General features: G+C 42.7%; 1 protein-coding gene across 5 annotated transcripts in view; it reads right to left on the bottom strand.

The window, feature by feature from the left end:
- Positions 1-24,000, bottom strand: part of CALD1 (caldesmon 1) — a 123,512-nt gene that overhangs the window by 58,985 nt on the left and 40,527 nt on the right. For 4 of the 5 annotated variants that reach the window (XM_069968289.1, XM_069968255.1, XM_069968273.1 and 1 more), the window contains exon 3: positions 8,322-8,421. In XM_069968289.1, coding sequence (XP_069824390.1) covers positions 8,322-8,392 — 71 coding nt within the window. In that variant the 5' untranslated portion in view covers positions 8,393-8,421. Of the gene's footprint in view, positions 1-8,321; positions 8,422-11,542; positions 11,716-24,000 lie in introns of those variants that run through there. The other variant, XM_069968263.1, reaches the window with a different exon arrangement.

Here is a 24,000-nt window from a genome sequence, read left to right on the forward strand (position 1 = left end):
GATACACTGGACTTCCTGTTCTCTGTTTTTTGAGGAAAAAAATTGTCAGAAAACAGGAAGTGCTGCGTTTTCCATGATAACTAAAAAAAATAATGAATGTAAATTGCAAACTTGCTTTATATCACATCTACTGTTGATTTCGATTTAGAAGATTATAACGACAGGTACACTTTAAGAAATCACTGTGATTAACCCTCCTAGCATTACAAAGAAGCTACATTGTTACAGATAAAGCCTACCAGGGACTTGTTTACATCAGCTGTCTCAGAAGGGAGGGGGAGGAGGGGGAGACTGAGAGAAAAGCTTGGACACAGATTTTTGTGTTTTCAGCAGAAAGCAGCAGCTCTGAACTGGGGGAAGGAGACTGAATAGATAATGACAAGTATGGAATGAATTGTTAGTCTCACCATCAATTGACCCGTGTAAAGGTTCTGTAAACGAGCGCCAATCACAGGTCTCGTCACTTATCATCTGTCCCGCCATAGGCCTGATTATTTTAGAGATTTAGGGGGAGATTTATCAAACATGGTGTAAAGTGAAACTGGCTCAGTTGCCCCTAGCAACCAATCAGATTCCACCTTTCATTCCTCATAAACTCTTTGAAAAATAAAAGGTGAAATCTGATTGGTTGCTAGGGGCAACTGAGCCAATGCTTCTTTACACCAGTATGATAAATCTCCCATAAAGTCCACTTTAGAAAAATATAAGGGGAGATTTATGAAACTAGTGTAAAGTAGAATTGTCTTAGTTGCCCCTAGCAACCAATCAGGTTCCACTTTTTATTCCTCATAGGTTCTATGGAAAATGAAAGGTGGAGTCTGATTGGTTGCTAGGGGCAACTAAGACAATGCTACTTTACACCAGTTTGATAAATCTCCCCCATAGTATTATATGTCAAACATCATAGAGGTGGGATCCCATGTTTCAAGATTTTTCAGAAGGACCCCATGTTATGTATCTGCAATTATTTCTTTTAAATTCCTGACATATTAATAATAGGTTAATAGAGTACTGGAAAAAACTAGAAAACAAACAAACAAAAAAATGATACTTACTTTTCCTGACACCCTGCAGCCACCAAGCTCTCTTCACGATGCATAGCACTTCCTGTGTTCAGGGTTGAAACATATACTTACCTGCATGCCTACTAATTGGGTAAGCGGGCAACTGCACATGCCAACCCTGATCACAGGATGTACTGTACATCGGAAGAGCAGGTGTAACGGCAAGGGAGCAGGGAAGGTAAGTATAGTTTTTTTCTGTTTTTTTTTTAGTCCTTGGAATAGCCTTCTGTACATGTGTAAGTGCATAGGATTCATAAATGCTAAGTACCAGGCCTATTAGGGCAATAAATTCAGAATATGTTGGCACGATCGGGACATTTGCAGGCTCTCTTCTACCCGTAAGTAGAAATTTTTACAACTCCTTTTTTCAACATTTGCTGAGAAGGTAAAAATTCCTGTAACTGCAAACCTGTGGATTGCGCCCCCCCCCCCCTCCTGCTCTCTAACAATACATATGTTGTATATGCTTTGACGAACAGCTACAGTATTTAATACGTCCCCGAAGATGGAAGTGAATTTACAAAAGCTCCCTCTGTCTGCAGCTGCATAAGAGTTTGGATCGCCAGGCAGAAAAATCAACAAATAAGAAATGCCAAGAACCTTTTTAAGTGGGATTTGTGGATTACAGATCAAGCTCGAAGGTCATTCTGCTCTACGTGACGGGGGGGACTGAAATATCTCCAAGGTGGCCGTCTAGGAGGAGAAGCATGAGGGAGCACTTTGGGTTCTCAGACAAATGATCTCTGCTACATCATGTTTCCATCAAGAGCGAACGCCTAGAATAGTTTTTCCTACTGTAAGGCTTTTCAGAAATCTAATACCTTCCCCAAGCAAATTTCTAATATATATATATATATATATATATATATAATGGTGTATTGAGTGGTTTATAGTAATATACACACACAGTGGGGGTCAGGTCCAAAAGTGTCGATGAAACAAAATATTGAAAGTTAAAATTTTAAAAAAAGTTGGCACCGAGTTGGTAAGTTAGGATTCAATATTATTCAAGGTTGTAGTTATTCTGTTGCCCTGCGGGGGACGTCCATAATAGCTGCTGGACTCTCTAAGCAGGGGTGGAGCTAAACAGCAGTGATAGGGAACCTAAGGCCCTCAAGATATTGCAAAACAACAATTCCAATCATGATTTTGCTTTGGCTGTCCAAACATGATGGGTATTGTAGTTTTGTAATAGATGGGGGGGGGGGAAGGTTACCCACCTTTGCTATGGAGAGTGCAAAGTTAGGGGTAGCACAGAAAAATCGGTGGCTGAGGAGCAGGGCCGAATTCTGCGCCCGAACTCTCCCCGCGCGTTCGCAGCAAGCCGAACACCCGTCCCAGAGACCCGATTGCCACAGTGCGCCCCCTCCGACCCCGCGACCCCGGGCACTCACCACTGTCAGGAGGGTAAGGAGAGCTGCTGGTGGACATCACAGGAGCCCAGCGGGACATGAGGACAGCGATGAGCGTGGGCATTGGGCTGGCTGCGTCGGGACAGGTGAACAGCTGCAGGGCTGCTGTCATTTTTGTTAAGAACTTAACAAAAATGACAGCAGGGGGAATATTTTGTCGCCCCCCCCCCCCCCCCCGCAGGACCGCAGAATCTGCCGCCTGAGGCGGAATACTCACTCTGCCTCATGGCAGAAGAGGCCCTGCTGAGGAGACCCAAATACCCCTTAGCCACATAATAGCACATGGTAAGTTGGGGGGGGGGGGCGTGGTATAGCATTTACATCAGTGCTTCAGGTCACATTTTTGACTTAAATCGGTACTGTCACTTTAAATAAAATTTTCATATGTCAAAAGTTTTGAACAAACTGTGAAAAGAGCATGTGTATGGGACCATCTCGGTTGCTTTCACAGAGAACTGGGAGGGAAGCACTCAGCTGTATGCTTCTCTCCCCATTTGTTCTAGTGATTTCTAGTCTGAACAGTGATCAAGATTTTTTACATGTCTCTAAGACAAGTCATATATTTTTTTTAAAGGGTTGATCCAGGGTTAGACCAGACCTGCTTTCGTCAACAACAACAACAACAATAAAACACAGAGCCACTCTTGTTCTCAGTTGGTGTATGGTATTGCAACCCGATTCCATTAAAGTGAACGGAGCTGTATCGTAATACAACATACAACCTGAAGATAAGAGTGGCGCTGTTTTTGAAGCAACAGGTAGACTTTAAATTACTTTAAGTAAAAAAATTCCAAAAACTTTTTAGTAGAGTTTTCATGTTTTTGTTACAAAAAAAAAACACCTCTATTTTTGGAGGGCACGCCATATAAGTAAATCACATGAATTGAGTTGCAATACCTTGTTTCACCTGTGGTGGTGCTACAGAGAAACTGAACACTTGCAGCCCGATTCCCCCACAGATTACTGCTGATTGTGGGAGTTCCCATAAAAATAGGGCCTGTGATCAGCTCGAGGATCCCTTCTGTATACACGTTTACCATGGCCGTGTATGATACCAGTCTCTGTAGCCCAGGGTCTCCCAACTAGAATTACATTTAATATAAAAAGGATGCCAGAATCCGGCAAAAGTCAAAGTTATAAGGGAAATGTTAGCAGAACCTTATTGAATTTCCAGTATAAAAAAAAAAAAAAATCTTTGGTAGTTGCCAAAGCTGATTATTATTATTTCATTTCCTTTCTCTCTTTTTCATTATAATGAACTCCGATGCCAATGACATTTTATGCACAATAGATGAAGAAAAAAAAAAAGTCAGCAGTCAGGGTGGGATTTGCACCCTGGAGTATAGCAGGATACTCCATTGGCCTACAGCCCACAGCCAGTCGGTGACTCACCAGATTAGCTTGGGTAAGGTCATGTGGGGTGACCATACAACCTTATGAAATCGCAGCTTCAATAAACCACACGCTCTGTGAATAATGTTCTCTGCAGACCCCACAATGATCATTAGGTCCCAAATAAACAACACTAAATCAGCAAAAAATTTATTTAATTAGAGACTATGAATGCAACCCAAAGTCTTCTAATACGCGAGGAGCCCATAGGTCGGACCTGCATCTATGGGACATTGGTGACATGTCCTGTGGATTAAGATGGAAGAATCCATTTTATTAGAGATGAGTCGATTAATTAACAAATCACTCCAAATCCTCCCCCCAAATCTTGATTTGTTCGAGTCCAAATTTTTGGGGATTCGTTTTGGGCAAAATGCAGGAGCAGGTACTCCTATCAATGTCAAGAGTTCCTGTTCCTGCACACTGACTGGCAAAGCATACATTGTATGCCTCACCACTTCTATTAATATTGTGTGCGGCTGCCTGGAGGTATGAAGCAAGTGCTAAGTGGTGAGGCATACAGGGGGAGATTTATCAAACATGGTGTTAATTGAAACTGGCTCAGTTGCCCCTAGCAACCAATCAGATTCCACCTTTCAATTTCCAAAGAGTCTGTGAGGAATGAAAGGTGGAATCTGATTGGTTGCTAGGGGCAACTGGGCCTGTTTCACTTTTCACCATGTTTGATAAATCTCCCCCACAGTGTATAAACCCTGTCTTTGATGGCAAAGACAAATGGCTCCTGTACACTGATTGGTAAAGCATACACTGTATGCCTCAATTCTTGTTATTAGTATTGTGTGTGGCCGTCTGGAGGTAATAGGCGAGGCATACAGTATATACATCCTGTGGTTGATGGAAGTCACTGCTCTTGTACATTAAATGGTAAAGCATACACTGTATGCCTCAGCAATCACTATTAATATTGTGTACGGCCGCCCGGAGGTAAGAGGCAAGGCATACAGTGTATATATCCTGTCTTTGATGGGAGTCCCTGCTCCTTTACACTGACTGGCAAAGCCTACACTGTATGCCTCAACACTTGCTATTAGTATTGTGTTTTGCTCTCTAGATGTGAGAGGTGAGGCATACAGTGAATACATCCTGTCCTTGATGGGAGTCCTTGCTCCTTTACACTGACTGCCGAAGCCTACACTTTATGCCTCCGCACTCACTTTTAGTATTGTGTACGGCCGCCTGGAGGTAAGAGGCAAGGCATACAGGGGGAGATTTATCAAACATGGTGCAAAGTGAAACTGGCCCAGTTGCCCCTAGCAACCAATCAGATTCCACCTTTCATTTTCGAAAGAGTCTGTGAGGAATGAAAGGTGGAATCTGATTGTTTGCCATGGGCAACTGAGCTAATGCTACTTTACACCAGTTTGATAAATCTCCCCCACAGTGTCTACATCCTGTGCTTGATAGGAGTCCCTGCTCCTGTACACTAACTGGCAAAGCCTACACTGTATGCCTCAGCACTCACTATTAGAATTGTGTACGGCCGCCCGGAGGTAAGAGGCGAGGCATACAGTGTATACATCCTGTCCTTGATGGGAGTTCCTGCTCCTGTACATAATCTTGGTGGTATCCTCCACTGATATTGTAGGGCACCACAGAAAGTACATAGAGGAGCAGGGACTCTTATCAAAGACTCCATCCTCCTGTATATTCTGTATACCCGATCAGTACTCACTAACATGCAATTTTAAGATGGCAAGGGGAAGTATGTACATGTCACCTCAATACTAAAAGCAACGGCCAATGAATATGAGATGCGGCCATGACTACTAGCAGGAATCCCAGTTGTCACTGGTCCAGGGCTATATAAGCAGCTGCAATCCACTAAAGCATACACGAAAACTCATAATTCAGAAGAAAAAATATGTTATGCAACGTAGTGAAGCTTAAGGGGCCGCTATTAAAAGCTTCATTGTTTCTAAGTCTCCGGGCAAATCCTTGCTTCATGACCAAGACTCTAATGCAGCTGCATGTGAGAGCGATATTAATACTCTATAACGTCTTTATGTCATACAGCTGCTTTAGGTATGATAAAAAAAAAAAAAATCTGGGTCACAGAAAATTGTTTACGTTAGAAACATTAAAGGGGTACTCTGATTTTTTTTTTTATACATTGATTTATTAAAGTTATTGTACTTTGAATAAATGTATAATTTATGATGGATATACTATTATATGTTAAGTGGTAACAATAAGGACTAACATAAGCCTCTCTGCTGCCACCAATGTTCAAATTGGGAACTGCAGGGCTGCCCAAGCCATGGTCCCTTATCCCCTGCTCTTCCAGGAATACAGCACTACTTATACAGAGCCTCCCCCATGTACTGTTTATTCTTATGTATTAGAATATACAGTACACTAAGGGAAGCTGGCTGTCAGTAGCACTGTGTCCCCGCCAGTCTCTGCAGAGCTACTGACAGCCAGTTTCCCTTAGTGTACTGTATATTGTAATGCATAAGAGCTAACAATACACAGGGGGGCTCTGTATTAATGTATTAGTGGCATAACTTGATTAAAGCAGCAAAGCAGGGATCAGGGCTTGGGCAGCCCTGCAGTTCCCAACACAAACATTAGTGGCAGCAGAGAGGCTTGTATCACCCCTTGCTGCTGACACTCAACATAAATTTGTATAAAAATAAAAAAATATACATTTATTTCATAAAGGTAAAGTAACGTTATTAAAGGAATGTATAAAAAAAATCCCAGAGTATCCCTTTAAGGGGTGCTGTTCACGCTTGCTGATTATAAAGGGATACTTTCCCCTATTCAGTACCTCATCTATTAGCCAACAGCTACAAAGATCACCACTTGCCTGGATGAATTCACACATCCATGCATTATATAGATAGTCTATTCTTTTCATTGGGAGTAGTGTAATGCTTCATTTCTCCTGTGGGGGTGCTGTGGGGGAAATAAACACTTGCTACCAGATTCTACTACAGATCACAGATGATCAATGGGGATCGATGGAGAGTTTAAACAAAAAACGTGAGTGACGCCTTGATTTGTTAAGGTAACACTCTGATGGGTTCAGCCTCCTTCAGGATTATAAAATGAGAAGTGGAAATGAACTCTAAAAGATCTAATAGGTAAGGGCAACCCACCACAACAACCTAAGGTGGCCACATATTTTCAATAATGAAACATTGTCCTGGCCTCCCCTGCCCAATGAACATACGGTACGGCTGAATGTGTTCCCTACGGGAAAAGTGAGCTGATTGGGTGTTGGCTTATTCCTCAAAGAACAAAAGAGACAGACTGCAAAACTTCAGCTGACCCTTCTCTCCACCATCATCTTATAGTTTCGGCCAAACCCACCAAAAGTGTCAGGTTGTCCAACTTTTAGTATAAGGTGTATGGGCACCTCTACCAACACCTCAGGCTGGGGGTATAGCTATGGGGAGGCAGTCACACCTGCATCCTCTTTCTTCGGGGATGAGGTCTTTACTAGAGATGAGCGAACCTGGAGCATGCTCGAGTCGATCCGAACCCGAACTTTCGGCATTTGATTAGCGGTGGCTGCTGAAGTTGGATAAAGCCCTAAGGCTATGTGGAAAACATGGATATAGTCATTGGCTGTATCCATGTTTTCCAGACAACCTTAGAGCTTTATCCAAGTTCAGCAGCCACCGCTAATCAAATACCGAACGTTCGGGTTCGGATGGACCCGAACCCGGTTCGCTCATCTCTAGTCTTTACCCCATTGACTACTCTACAGTCCAACCTGAAGTTGGCATAACACAATTAAGTTGGCAAAACCCATTGATTTCGGGCGAACTGACCAACCATCTAAGGTCTTTGGAGGCCACCTAAATCTGACCCATTGACAGATATTGGAGAAGAGAAGGATGAGATGGTGGTGTCTAGCAGCGGCTTCCTCCCCCCATTCAGACCATGTGTATACGTATTGGGATCAAGGGAGATTGTCCGATAGCTATCTAACGGGTTTGGCCAAGCGAACTGCTCGTGTTGACCATGACCATGGTCCAACCCACCTTTCTACATAAGACCACCACCATCAAGTCGACACAGCACGTCGTATTAACCCTTTGAGATTGCTTCTCACCACAGCACTGATACAACCCAACATTTTAGGATCTAACGTTCCGTCCTTCGGAGATGTTTGCCAATACTTGGCTAAGTCTCCAGAAATGTTTCCTGTCAACAATCTATCCAAGAAATAAAACGGGTCCACTGGGAACAATGATGTCACCAATATACCATTATAAATAGCCTCCGTGCTCGCTCTACATTCCTCACGTGCCGGATTTGGACCAACAAACAGAAGACGCTGCGAGTCATTATTTGTGACCATGTTTGGAAATACAACATGGCTTATTATTTCATGGTGTGGAAATTGGGCCCTGCCAGATACGGGTAACCTCCGACTCAAACATCACCAGCGCCGCCTGTCACTGATCCACTATGACGTTACCTTTCGGCTTCCTGGCGCATTTCCTCCCGTTTCTGTCTCCTGAGCTCTCTGCGACGTTCAAAGTCATCCATGGCGGCCGCTGGAGCGTCTAGGCTGGAATCTGGAACAACAAAGTCGAAAACCAATGCTAGACAATACTATAACGTATGCTTTTTGCAAATTAAAGGGAATGTATCACTATGAGACCCAGTTGTGTGCATGCTCTGTGGGCTGATTTCATGGGAGGGGGAGGCACCGAATTGTGAGTATCAGCTATTGTTTGTACTTGTTATCTATATACTGGTGTCACCTGTCACTGTACTCCTGTCTGTGTTATCTATATACTGGTGTCACCTGTCACTGTACTCCTGTCTGTGTTATCTGTATACTGGTGTCACCTGTCACTACTCCTGTCTGTTATCTATACACTGGTGTCACCTGTCACTGTACTCCTGTCTGTGTTATCTATATACTGGTGTCACCTGTCACTGTACTCCTGTCTGTGTTATCTATATACTGGTGTCACCTGTCACTGTACTCCTGTCTGTGTTATCTATATACTGGTGTCACCTGTCACTGTACTCTTGTTTGTGTTGTCTATATACTGCTGTCACCAGTCACTTTACTCCTGTCTGTGTTATCTATATACTGCTGTCACCTGTCACTACTCCTGTCTGTTATCTATATACTGGTGTCACCTGTCACTGTACTCCTGTCTGTGTTATCTATATACTGGTGTCACCTGTCACTGTACTCCTGTCTGTGTTATCTATATACTGGTGTCACCTGTCACTGTACTCCTGTCTGTGTTATCTATATACTGGTGTCACCTGTCACTGTACTCTTGTTTGTGTTGTCTATATACTGCTGTCACCAGTCACTTTACTCCTGTCTGTGTTATCTATATACTGCTGTCACCTGTAACTACTCCTGTCTGTTATCTATATACTGGTGTCACCTGTAACTGTACTCCTGTCTGTGTTATCTATATACTGGTGTCATCTCTCACTGTGTTTCTGTCTGTGTTATCTATATACTGCTGTCACCAGCCACTTTACTCCTGTCTGTGTTATCTACTGGTATATACTGGTATCACCTCTCACTGTACTGTCTGTGATGATAAGGAGGGTTATGCTGGGAAATGATCAGTACACAACAGGAAGTCTCAGTTTAGTTTTAAGCCTAGTGGCCAAAATGAAAACCGCAAGATTTCAGAATAATTATAATCTAAATAGTAAAATGGAAAATTAAAAAAAAATTCAAAAAATCTTCAAATATATGTATTCAAAGTATAGATTGTTTTCTGATGACAAGTTCCCTTTAAGTTTTTAAAAACCCAATTGAAGACAATAGTCCAGCGTGTAGCCATCTACTCTTTTGTAGAGATCACTGATCGCAGGTGTGTTCTCTAGTCACCGCAGGTCACATGACCCTCCCAGTACTATATCCTAGTAGTCTGATAGAAGCAAAAGAAAGGGGGAAGAGTCTGAATGAAAAAAGGCAGCCGCATCCCCCTCCTCTCCCCTCCTTATTAATAACTATAATATTATAGACTGACTTTTAAGGGCAGAAGATCTAAATTCCCATAGAAGCCTTCAGGGAAAAGGAAGCTACATGATACCAGGCAGGGCTTAAAAGATTTCTCCAGGATTAGACACACATCTACTTTCTTGCAAAAACAGCGCCACCCCTGTCCTCAGGATGTGTGTGGTATTGCAGTTCAACTCTATGTACTTCAATGTAACAGAGCTACAAAACATACACTCCAGGCCGAAATTCCCCTGCGCCATGTTTCCTAACCACAGAGAAGCTTTAAATCATTGAGTCTTAAAGGGGTACTCCGACGCTGATAAAAATAAAAAAAAAATCAATCATAAACATAGTTTTTACATTTACCATCCCTCCTAAATCTGTCTCCAATTGAATTTCCCCCTGTTTGCAGGTCCCTGAAGCTCCAGTTGGTGGCCTCAATTTTTCTTTACTTCCTGGTTTGGTCTATCCCATGATGCACTTTTTCTCCTGTGATGTCTAACTGACTCTGTAAAACTGTTAGATGGCTTACAGCTTGTTCAGCCAATCAGAGCTGAGCAACCTGTGTCATCTGACAAAGGGAGGCTGGCCTAACAGGGCTTAGACCCGCCTCCCTCTTGATGATGTCATAATCACAAAATACATCACTTCCTGGTGGGGGATTGAGGGGGGAAAAGATAGGGAAGTGGGGCAGATAGGTCATTGAAGCATATTACAGAGTTATATAACTTTGTAATGTGTTTCAATTACTGGGAAAAAGCTTTTCGCTGGAGTGCCCCTTTAACCAAATCTAATTTCAATGCCAAAAAGTTACAGGGTGAAATTACACATTGGTCAAATAATACTAAACTACGTAAAACTGATGACAAAATATTAACTTTTTCTACATTGAAGTCTGCGTGAAATTGGCTGTAATTGAGTGCGGGCATAAAAATCATGAATATGAACACAGATTTAAAAAAATATATTAAAAAAAAAAAAAAAAAGATTTTTTTTTCACCTATTCACACATTTTATTTTGACAGCCGTATAATAATAATAATAATAATAATAATAATAATAATATTAATAAGGCCGTATTTCTAACAGATCAATTAAAAAAATGTATTGCCTTTACCCGAATAATATATCACTGTAACTGTGACAAACTTGAATAACAGGGCAAAATACAACAGAAAGACTAAAAAAGTAGATAAAACTGCTGTTTTTTTTTTTTGTTTTTTTTAACAATTACATATTTATTTATTTTTATACAGGTATATAATACTGCCAATAAAAAAAAAAGAAAACAAGACCTTAAAAAAAAAAATTACTATAGGTCTCGAAAAGCAAGGAAGCAAAAAAAAAAAAAAAAAATTCTTTACAGGATTTATAATAAAAAAAAAAAAAAAAAAGTGGGTGGAAGGGTTGTGTTCACACATAGTATTTCCATCGTTTTTTGGTTCAGTATTTTTTCAACTAAAATCAGGAGTGGAACTGACGGGGCAAAATTTATAATGGAAAGAGTTGCACGGTTTCTGTTTTTGGTTAAAAAAAAGACTGACGGAAACACTTTGTGTGAACGTAGCCGAAGACTGAAATGGTACTATGATATATGCCATAGATATGAGTAGGGTGTGGGGTCTGGACACCGACGCCTCCCCCCGCCCTTCTGTGTCCTTTCATCTATTTTTAAGGACAAAGACCCCAGAAGTGAGACTCTCCATACTCACCGGTTGTAGTCTTTCTCCTGTGATTTGTAATCCACCGGCTCTAACGTAAAGTCTTAGGTGTCACTGAGCAGGCACACAGCGTGGAGCACATCAAAGCCCGGGCTTGTCTCCTCCACTCTGGAGATCATATTAAACTACTACCAGAAAAGGGAAAGGCTTTGTGTCCGCTCTGTGTTTAGCTAAACCGTCCTGTCAGTGCTTAGTTTAACTTTCGGATGCTGAATGCCAGATCAGCACCAAGAACGAGAGAGTTTCCTGTGAGGTTTTGGAGGCTGCCTCTCTGAACTTTGGGACAACATTCCTCCATTAACCCTTCAGACACCGATTCGCATTCCACTAAATTCCAGGCACATATGGTCCCAGGGCTTGGAAAATCCCTTAGACCGATGGTAACATGCGATATGTAAGATTATACGGTAGATCAAAGATATAAAGGCACGCGATGGATGTAACACAGTATCCTGCATTCGTTCTGACAGTCCAGAGGTCTATGTTGGTGCAATTTTTCGGTTGACACCTCTATGGTGAGTCCCATATCTTACCAACGTAACCTGTGAGCTTGAGAAGGTCTACTCTGTATACAACATAGGTCCCCACATCCATAGCTTCCTACCTATGAAGACCTTTCCCACCTATGACCCTCACATCACCATTTCGTACCATCTCGACCTTGACCAGTCATCCATTCTCTTTCCCACCAACCCTTTTTGATCTTACCCATTCTTTACGTGTCTTCTTATACCCAATAGACACAACCAAGAAACCATCTCTTAACCCTCATCTCTCCAGGTATACCTATAACAAAGAGCCATAACCTTTTTGTAGGTCATGACCCACTTTACACCACTTTTACTAGATTCCTAATGCCACTTGGACACAGTAGGAGCTGGAGTTGCCAACCATTGGGGAGCTACAGATGCACTGTTTGGCAACACTACCCTATATCTATATGAGATGGTGCATAGTCCCACCAAAGTAATGATTTCAATACCCTGGATATCATTTTCTAGTGCTCTTCTAAACTTCAGGGGTCCAAGGTCTTAAGATGCCCATACACCTTCAATAGCTTTTGGCCAAGGTGACAGATATTCCCCCTCCATAGACATGCAACTCATCTTAGAGTTCTCAATGGTATAGGGGAGTAAGCTACTTTGGACAACTCTGGAGGTGGCTCATCACCTGAGACTTCCCAACTCGTGATCCTTCTCAACTACCCCCCACCATTGTCATTGGGAGACCCACATACACATACAAACGTGGTTCAGATAAGTCTGTATTAGGGATGGTCCGAACCCGCCGAGGTTCGGGTTTGGCTGAACCTGAATGCTTGGCATCAGATTCCCGCTGTCTTCCCACTCCATGCAGCGGGCGGATACAGCGGGAGGACCCCCTGGAAAACTGGGATACAGCCTATGGCTATGGCTGTATCCCAGTTTTCCAGGCGTTCCTCCCGCTGGATCCGCCCGCTGCACGGAGCGGGCAGACAGCGGTAATCATTGCAGATGGTTCGGGTTCGTCGAACCCCGTCCAAACCAGGTTCGAACCATCCCTAGTCTGTATGTGTTCTCAATGGGCAGAGGGGGAGTAAGCTGCTGCTAGACACTTCTAGAGGTAGCTCATTTCCTGGAAGTCAACAGTTCTGATCCTTCTCGATTACCCTCACCCCCTCATCATTGGTGAGAAGCCCACACACATAAGATAGTTAGACAGTTCCTGCTAAATTGTTGAGTTTAGCCATCTTTTTTCTTATGTATATGAGGGCTTTACACTCTCTTGAATGTCCTCCTAGCCTTCATTCATGTATTCAACTTGCATAAATCCCTTAAAGCAGTGTTTCTCAACTCCAGTCCTCAAGAGCCACCAACAGGTCATGTTTTGAGGATATCCCATACAAAGAACATTGACTATAGTTATATCACCTGTGAAATACTAAAGAGATCCTTAAAACATGACCTGTTGGTGGGTCTTGAGGACTGGAGTTGAGAAACCTTGGTTATTTTTGGCCTTGAAACATGGAAGACTCAACTGGTTGGATGACACCAATACCTATCAGCTCCCAATCTGGTCACCCTACTATCTTGTTTTCCTGTCTGTTTCCTCTCCCCACGTCCTCATTCTTAACCTGGTCGAGACATAACTTATCCAGCCTGAAACAACAATCTCTGGTGATAATAGTAATGCTGGTCATAGACAGCAGTCATTCCACTGAACAAGAGAACATATACCCTGATCGTTCGATCACACATGATGGCCTACTACTTATGTCTACTTTAAAAAGTAATTTTTCAAGGCTCTTCAATTTCTGAAACTTTTTTACTTTGGGAATAATTTTACTTCAGATCATCTGGAAAAGTGAAGTATCAGAAACTTGAGCCGAGACTTGTACAAAGTTATAGACAACAAAACAGGAAATACCCAAACTGAAGGTTACGGCCGATAGCACGAACTGCAACATTATCCCTGACCCTAAAATATGCCGGCTTTTCTTCATTAGCAAATTAGTCTCAAAAATTCCTTAAAGGAGCCACGAAAAAAAGGGGCAGCTTCGCTGTTTTTATGTCGTGTGGAGTTTGTACAATGAGAAGTTCTGTAACTTTTAATATACTTAGTCCCAATTTTGCAAAAAGTTTTTATCCTCAGTTTATGGCACGGTCATACATTGCTCTTATGACATATCAACAGGATAGACCATAGATGTCTGATAGATGCGGGTGATAGATCTCAACACTGAGGACCCCCGACGACCTTCTACCAGCTTATGGCTGATGGAGATGGTCAGGAATCTAAAAACAGCAATATGAAAACTCTTATATAATAGTATATAGTTCGACAACGAGTTGGGGTGCACTGATCCCTAGAGTGCTCGCACATTAGCATATCCTATGGTCGTACTCCGATACCTTAGTATTTTTGATGAGTTCAAGGGCTTATTTGTACAATGTCCTCTCCGTCCCCTCAGAACTAGAGTAGGTTTGAAGCGTGTTAGGAGCGGGCACCGGCCATGACTCCTTTCGTGGGTATGGTGGCTGGTAAGGGTCAAGAGTCTAACGTGTTTCTGTGGTCTTGGCTGCCTTCGTCACACTTCTAACAGGATCTGAGGGGACGAAGAGGACATTGTACAAAGAAGCCCTTGACTTCATCAAAAATGCTAAGGTATCGGAGTGCGACCATTGGATATGCTATTGTGCTAGCACTATAGGGTTCAGTGCACCACAACTCGTTGTAGTGCTGTATACTATTATATAGGAGTTTTTATATATATACAAACATTGGAGTCTGAGACTCTTATACCTAAATAGCAGCAAGCGACATATCTGCAGTACAGTGCCATGTTATGTTATGTCATGTTGTGTGTCATATGATTGATAGAGGTCCAACGTCTGGGACCCTAGATTAAACCAAGAAAGAAGGGACCAAGATCCCTTTGGCTTTTGTCATGCACAGAAGTACTCCATGGGGTCCTACCTATTTGACCCCTTGCACCAAATGCAATGACCAGAAGTATTTAATCACTGGACTTGTCCAACTGTTTGGGTTCGGCAACGTTCTCTGAACCCAAGTGCTTAGTGACTCCCGGAGGCTGGAGAAGTTGGCTGCCAGGAAAACATGGACACAACCGATGGCTTCCATCCAACTTTCTAGATGCCGGAAGTCAAATACAGAGCATTCAGGTTCGGAGAAGGTTAAACAGTTCAACAAGTCAACTCAACACCATTCACAAGAAGTTTTGTAATTGGTCTAGGGGAAGCAGTTGCATATAGACAGTGTGTGCAATGGTCCAAAAGGTCTTTCTGCCACATAGAACTAGGGTTTCCTGGTTGTGGGACTAGGAACCATTGTGTCACACTGCCTGGTCGCATGACTCCTCACATGACTCCTACAAATAAATTGGGTCACATGGTGACCCACTTTTGGGTCACAATTTGACCCCATTCATTTGTATGAATGATGGAGTTAGGTAACTAGCAATTAGCAAGTAACCCTAGCCTATAAAGACATGGCACATGATAGATATGGTGCCCTGTTACAGATTTCACATTTGGACCCAGGAGCTACATTTTGACCTCTACATTATGTGAAGACGGGGGTGGGGTGGGGGTACTCACTTCTAAACGGGGCCAGTGACTACCAGTAATGTTTGCATCTTGTCGCACACCATTAACAATATTAGGTTTCACCAGCCCAGAGCCGGAGCACTAAGCTCCTCGATCACCGCGTGTGTGGTCCTGGTTGAGCCGTGGTATTTGCACATTAGTGGTTTCGTGTAACAATGAAGGGGTGGAGATATAATCTTTACTTCCACATGGATTACAAAGGGAGAATTACTAACACAATGGAGGGAAAGACTGAAGAAAATCCATTAAAAAATTCATCTTTGTTATAGGAAGCTAATAAAATCTAAGTAAGTGTTAATAAAAAAACAAAAAAAAACACAAATGATGTTATACTGAATACTGGCACAATGGGAACAGATTGTAATGTTAAGAATAAGAATATTTCCTCTGGGGCATCTGACACCGAGAGCTTTAAGGTATGAGGTGCAGCCTCCAAGGATGGGACTTGGTACTCCAGCACATCCTATAGATGATAGATCGGATTGGGATCTGGGGAATATGGAGGCTGAGTCACACCAAAGGCATAATCCTGTTGATAGAGGCGGCTACCATTAGAGGTTCCACCACCATAAAGGTGTGTACAATGGTTAGGTAGGTGGTATCTACATGATACTAGGACACAAGCAGGGGGCGATTTATCAAGACCGGTGTACTCATATGGTGGTCTTTAATTAGGCCACGCCCCTTTCCCAGGCCCCTCCCCTTTACCTAGGCACACACCTCTTAGTGAATTCGGCCTGGCCACACCTCCTTCCTGCCTTGCAATCTATTCTCAGCCTTTCTTTTTGATTTCGAGGTCTGATGCTCTTATAACTCGAAGAGCGGAACCATCTGAAAGCCATCCAGATGACTAGTGCTTTGAGCCCAGATACTTTACTATATTAGAACAACCACTGAGCATTGGGATGCGGTACAATGTTTTCCTAAGATAAGCCGAGATTAATAAAAACTTTTATGCTTTTTGTTGTTTTCTCGTTTCCCCCTCGGTACGGATTGTCAGAAACAGAATGTTCTAATGTCAGTGTTAAATAGTCATGTTATACAGGAACAGATAGAGATCAGGACTTAATAGGCTCCTGGCGTGTCCGGCCTGAAAGCGCCATGGCCTAGTTTTACTATGCTGTTGCTCTGTAAAATCTGGGACTTGTGTTACAGGATACAGGACTAAAAAAGTACAAGCAATGCTTTTATTGTGTGAAGGAACCTATTGTATATAGAAAAAGAGGTTAAAATGCGTGGGGAACCAGATCCCAAAAACTCTAGCATGACTGGTGTACATAGAAGCGACGGTATCCATAGCGCGGGTCAAAATGGGACCCATTATGGTACCTGAATTTTGTATACATGTCAGAAGAGCCTAAAGCTTCCATAACTCTGGTCAATTCTTAACACTATTGTTTGCTATCAACTAGACTTGTGCACAGGAACAATTGAAAAGGGTGTGGGACCAAGCTGGGTCGGGACACCTCTTAGGATAGGTCTTTCAAGGGGTTTTACAGGCAAAACAGATTGATAGCCTATCGGAAAAAATAGGTCATCAATCACTGATCCACAGAGTGCCAACACCCCCAATGATCAGCTGTTCGCTGGAAGTAGTTGACTCTATTCACTGTGTAGTGGTGGTGATGCGTAACCACATTCAAGTCAAAGGGAACTGAGCTGCAGTTACCAAGTCCAGCCTATACACCATGAACAAAGCCAACTGCTTCCAACCCCATTCACTGTGTAGTGTGGGTATTGAACAGCTGAGGTATAAGAGGTAAAAATGCATGAAGAGTCATATCCCAAAATGCTAGCTTTATAGTGGTGTATATAAAAGTGAGGGAGCCCATAGCACAGGTCAGAATGGGCCCCATTATGGTACCCTAAATTAACATTGAAGTCAGAAGAGCCTGGTGCTTCCATGACTCTGGCCAATTCTCTACCCTCTTGTTTGCTACCAACCAGAACTCTGCACAGGGTGATTCCTCACAATAGAAAAGGGTGTGGGACCAAACAGGGTTGGGACACCTCTCAGGATAGGACTTGAAAGGGGTTTTACTTTCAAAACAGATTGATAGCCTATTGAAAGAATAGATCATCAGTTGCTCATCCACAGAGTGCCAGCACCCAAGACCTCCAAAGATCAGCTGTTTATCTCCCACACTACACAGCAAACAGGGCCGGAAGCAGTTGACTCTGTTCACTGTGTATAAGCGGGGATGCATAACCAGGTCCTGCCACTACACAGTGAACAGAGCCAACTGCTTCCAACCCCATTCACTGTGTAGTGTGGGCATTGAATATCTCACTGGCAGGGGGCACTAGGTGTTGCCATTCATTATGGCAATTTTTCAGGCTGCTCAGAAGTAAGCAGGGATCCTGTTCGTATCGCCACTTACACTCACTACATTCGCTGGGCCTCTCAGTGTACAGGTACAGGGACTCCTGTTTTCGACAGGTATTCCTGCTGAAGTCTGAACTGGCTGTCCAAATTAAATCAGAGCTAATTGAAACAAAATGATGTCCGAGATAAGACCAACTCTAATTTCTTACGACATAAGTATTTTTCTCCAGAAGGCGAGAACAAGTTGCCTCATAATGGCACCATACGGAGGCCCATGGAGTGCCTAAAGATTCATAATACAGAGGCATATCATGAAAAACATATTGAATATCACATATGCTTTGTATGTTTCCTCTATCCTACATGATGGATACCATCAGTGTCCGACTGGCCCACCAGAGGACCGGAGAATCCTCCGGTGGGCCCCCAGCTTTAGAACCTGCACTAACACTGACTGGCATGTTGTTTCTCACTGTTCCTCCTCTGGTGGGCCCTCAGGATCATTTCCTCTGGTGGGCCCCAGATACCCCAGTCCGACACTGGATATCATCTTTCTAACACATGTAAGAAGTCATTGTCCCCGTGATTAGCCGCAATGACCGGAACACTTGCTCAACACACAACAAAACGTTGCTCATTTAGCAGCCGATAATTCGGTGAAATCTTCTTTCTCTGCTGGGTAGGAAAAGCTACAGGAGGCGTTTCCTATTTACTAGGAATTTTTGTGACTATGGGGGATTCTCACTGACAGGATGTCCCGACTTCCGTGATCATTGTTGCCTATGGCCTACATGTTATTATAGATCCACGTAAAGCAGTTATTACAAACTTTTTGGATAAAAATAACGTTTGGAAAACATGACATATTGGGATGGTGACTTCAAATATGTAAACGGGTAGAAGTAGTGGTATTGCTATAGTGGGAGCAAAACAACCAAAAAACGGGGGGAAATAATCTATAGAAATACCATGCTACATAAGTATCCCTCATAGTAAGGGCCCTATTACACGGAGCAAAATTCGGCAAAATTTGGCTCTCTGTTATAGAGACAACGATCAGCCGATGACATCGACTAATCGTTGGTTTATGTTTAGACCTAAAATCGACGGCTAACAATTGCCCAACACCTGATACCTCACCTCTCCCAGTTCCCGGTCTTCTCTCCTGTGCTCCGCAGCTTCCCGGTTCCAGCGACAGCAGCGTCTGAGCGGCCTGTCAGCTGACAGGCTGCTCAGCCAAACACAGGCCACGCCGGTCCCGGGAGGCTGCGGAGCACAGAAGAGAAAACCAGGATCGGGAGAGGTAAGGTATCAGGTGTTTGGGCAAGGGCTGCATGGATATCGCTAACGATGTCCATGCAGCCCTTACTGCCCAATTATCAGGCCGTCTAATAGGTCCAGTAAACGAGCGCCTATTTAGCAGATCACCGCTCATTTACTAAAATAATCGGGCCGTAGTTGGCCCGTGTAATAGATTATTCTCTGCCAATAGATTCCCTTTAAGAACAATTTTTTTTAGTATAAGGGCTATGTGGTTAGTATTCAGCTTGTGGTACATAGGCCATATATATTAATATGACCAGGGCAGCATCCACATGTGTTGGCATATACACATGGGTTTCCTTTCAGTAATCTGCCTTCCTCCCCAATATAAATAACATAACTAACTTCCTATAGAATTGGCCTTTGCGTCTGTAGGAGAGAGATAGGGAAAACTGATGTCAGAGGAGAGAGAGGTGCATCCTCCATCTATAAATATAATGGCTAATAAAGAAGCTGTATAAGCTTCACCGCACAGAAGGGAAGAGGTGGGAAGAACAGCGCTGGGCTGGATTGTTGGCCTCTTCAAGTGGAGATATGGTTATCCCATGATTAAAACTTATTACCTATCTACAGGATCTGATCAGTAGGGTCCGACCACTAGGAGCCCCCGCAAGAAGAAAGATCCTTTGTCCCACAAGTAAATGCTTTACCACCACTCTGTTTACTCTCTATAGGAACTGTCAAACAAGAGGTTTTCTATGGGGATTTGAAACAGCTTTGAACAGTTCCTGACATGGGCAGCAGAGAGCACTGTGTCAGACTGGAAAGAATACACCACTTCCTGCACGACATACAGCAGCTGATAAGTATGGAAAAATGTAAGATATTTAAATAGAAGTAAATTACAAATCTATATAACTTTCTGACACCAGCCTATTTGAAAAAGAAAAAAGAAAAAGAAAAGAATTCTGGAGTACCCCTTTAATTCCCATTTTTTTCAGCTACCATAAAGCATACTATCTATTGCCCTTTCTATGGAGGCAACACTTAAAGGGGTTATTCTAAAATTAAACGTTCTCCCCTAGCCATAGCCGAAAGGTTAGCTAGATAATAGGGTAGGGGTTCTAGTGGTCAGAGAACGGGGTCACTTGTGCCCTGAGTGAATGGAGTAGCAGTGTAAAAATCCCCAAACACTGCTGTTTTATTCAATCAGTGGACAAGTGACCTCAGCTGTCATGTCTGGTCGGAGTCCCAAGGGTTGGACACCCAGTAGTCACCTAGTTGTTTCTTATAAGACCCATAGGGGATAGCTTTAAATCTTGAGATAACCCCTTTAAGGAAGTATGTCACTCCAGTATAGCTGCCTCCAGGGGAGGTTTAAAAGCTGCCATGACTGGTGGGAGTCCCAAGGGTTGGACACCCAGTAGTCAGCTAGTTATTCCTTATCAGACCCATAGGAGATAACCTTAAATATTGGGATAACCCCTTTAAGGAAGTATGTTGCTCCAATATGGCCGCCTCCAGGGGAGGCTTAAAAGATAAAAAAAATAAAAAGCTAAAACCTTAAAAAAGTAGGGGGAAAAAAAAAAAAGAACAAATCGATCATTTGTCCCTCACAGCCTGAATAAGACAAGAAGTGTACACATGATACTATCCCTTTAAGTCTCCCAGTCTTGAGGAGTTCTCACTGGGAGAAGAATCCAGGCCTTTGTCTGCATTATCCAAGCCATTTCGAGTGCGGGGAAGCATGCCTCGCCTCACGCCATTAAATATTACAGTCCGATATTGATTGGCTGTCATCGTCCTCACGCCGTTTCTCACACAATCGCCTATTTATTTACTCTACAATGGAGATAAAGTCTCGACTGGTGAGAAAAGGAAAAAAAAAATATTAAGAAAAAACATTACTCCATCATTTTTATGACGTCGGTTCGGCATGCCAAATAGATTACAATCATGAGATTTTTTGGAAAAACTCCCCGCTCTATAATTATCTTCAGTATTGCTTTGGGGAATGTAAGATGTTTGACAGGATTGGAGATTGTTTCACGCTTTGCTGCGTGTTGTGATGTAGTTAAAAACATGAGGAAAAATAATTAAAAAAAGAAAACCAAGAAAAAAAATTCTTGTCGGTGAATGGAATGGGGGGGTCTGGAGGAGGCTAATACAGGGGGAGGTATTAATGGGGGGGGATTTTTGCCTTTTTTTTTTTTAAATCTACCACCTCAGTTACGTCCGAACATGATCGCAAATATAGTAAAAAGTTTTAATAGCAACAACATGGATTCAGGTCAAGAGGGAAAAAAAATTGAGTAAACAAAGTGTAGATTGAAACCACATGTCCCGTACGCTGAAGGGAAAGGGGCCTTTTTGAACAGTTTAACCAGGTTTTGAAATCAAGTTGAGAAGAAAAAAAAATCTTTAATATTTAGTGAAATTTTAAATGCAAATATTTTTTTGAAATTTACTTTTGAGTTTTTTTTTTTTTCTAGTTTATGGTATTAATATTAAATGCAGAAATCCTATTTGTATTTTTTAATTACTTTTTTATTTTTTAATTTTAGAACTTTTGGGTAAAATTATAAAAAATGAATAATTTTATGTTAGGTTTTAAAGAAATTAAAGGAGAAGTCCGTCTGTTTTTGAAAATCTGGTAGCCGGCAGGGACAGGAAGGAATATGATAACGAGTACATACTTACCTCTCCCCTATCCAGTGGTGAGCTGCGGGACCAACCTCGGGACCCCTGCCGGAAGGCATTTACCCCCGAGCCGTGACGTCTTTACAAATACCTGTCCTGGATGATGGACTGGACGCTCAGCCAATCAGTGACTGCAGCTACGTCCCGCCCCAGTCACTGATTGGCTGAGCGGCCAGACCATCAGCTGGGTCTTAATGTGTACACCCTGGAGATCCCGAGGCTGTTCCACCACTGCCCGCCCACGAAGAGAGGTAAGTTCGTACTTGTTATCAATTCCCCCTCTGCCGGTTGCCGGATTTTCAAAATGGCCATACTTCTCCTTCAAAAAAAGTATAAAGTATAGTCACGTTTCAGTCTCAACAATTTTTTTTTCTACCAACAACACTTATAACTAGAGATGAGCAAATTTCCAGAAATTTTGGGAGATTAGTTAGAATCATTCAATTCAAATCAAAAGTGCCCCAATTATACTTAAAGGGGGTGTCCAGGCTTAGAAAAACATGGCCACTTTCTTGCAGTAACAGCGCCACTCTTGTCCTTAGTTCCCTTTAATATTCATGTTTGACCCTCTGAGGTATCTCAGGTTTTTATGATCCCCCTGGTATAAGAAAGTTATACAGATTTGTAATTTACTTCTATTTCAAAATCTTCCAGTACTTATCAGCAACTGTATGTCCTGCAGGAAGTGATGTATTCTTTTCAGTCTGAAGCAGTGCTCTCTGCTGCCACCTCTGTCCATGTCAGGAACTGTCCAGAGCAGAAGCAAATCCCCATAGAAAACCTCTCCTGCTCTGGACAGAGGTGGCAGCAGAGAGCACAGTTTCTCTCTGACTGGTAAGAGAGGGGATAACGTAAAAAAAAGTCCTCGGGTTAGGCCCCTGTGATCACTGGATGACAGTGACAGACTCTAATCCTTCTTACTTCTGTAGCTTGAAGCTCCCCCTCCTCTCCTCAGAAAACTTTCTGCCTTGCTCATTGACTTCAAATAAGTTCCGCTTGCCAAATATTGTAGCCACAGCCTTGAAGAGGGTTATCCAGGTTAAGAAAAACATGTAATGCAATGTGAATGGTGTCCTAAGGTCTCATCCGATCTGGGCAGAATGGACTATGCCAGCTATGTGCCCTCTCAGGTACAGGAGCAGGAATCCAGCAATGACACTTCATTTATTAGGACAGTCTGCGAGAAGTTTTCCCCCGTTTAAAATTCCGAGCTTGAAGTTTTAAACATAAAGTTACTTTCATGTCATAAAATAGAAAAACAAAACTGTAAATAAATAAAAGTGTTTCCTCTTCAAATACAAAAAAAGCTAAAATTAAAAAAAAAAATGGAAATTTTTTTCTATTAAGGGCAACTCCTTCTCTTAATTTGTCCTGTCTGTGGATCCTCATGGGACTGGCAGCCAAAACCCCTGACACACAGCTGTTAGAGAGCGGGAAATGGTGGGAACCAAGCTGCATACGTGCCCTGTGCTGTCTATCTAATCTATCTATTATCTATCTATCTATCTCCTATCTATCTATCTTCTATCTATCTATCTCCTATCTATCTATATATCTATCTATCTATCTCCTATCTATCTATCTATCTATCTATCTGAGGGTGCTGAAGTTCCCTGCTGACAACCACACTGCGAGATAGAGTTCCTAGGCTTATCGCAACTTTGCTCTATCCGGATCAGTTCCTAGTTTACCGCTGTCTGTGGATACTGTCCTGCTCTGTGACTCTCCTAGTCCACGGCGTGGGTTGAAGTTGTTTCTGACTTGTCCTCTCTTGAAGGGGTTCCTGTCTGACGTCCTTGAAGGTGTCCTGTCTGATGTCCTACCCATACGGGGTTTTGACTAAGACTGACTTGAGTAGGGGACCTGGCAGAGGGCCAGGGCCCAGAGAGGACCACTGTAGTGAGCTATCTAGCTTGCGTCCTTCCCCTACAATGTTCAACACGAAAGACCTTTACACTTCCTCCACCCATGTGACTTCCTTCCTCAGCGTATCTAAAGTGTGCTGTGAGTGAGGGAAAAGTGCAATAGAAGAAGTAAAGAGAGAGGTGATAGGA

The sequence above is a fragment of the Dendropsophus ebraccatus genome, chromosome 1 (assembly GCF_027789765.1).
Source record: "Dendropsophus ebraccatus isolate aDenEbr1 chromosome 1, aDenEbr1.pat, whole genome shotgun sequence".
In the NCBI taxonomy this organism is placed as follows: Eukaryota; Metazoa; Chordata; class Amphibia; order Anura; family Hylidae; genus Dendropsophus; species Dendropsophus ebraccatus.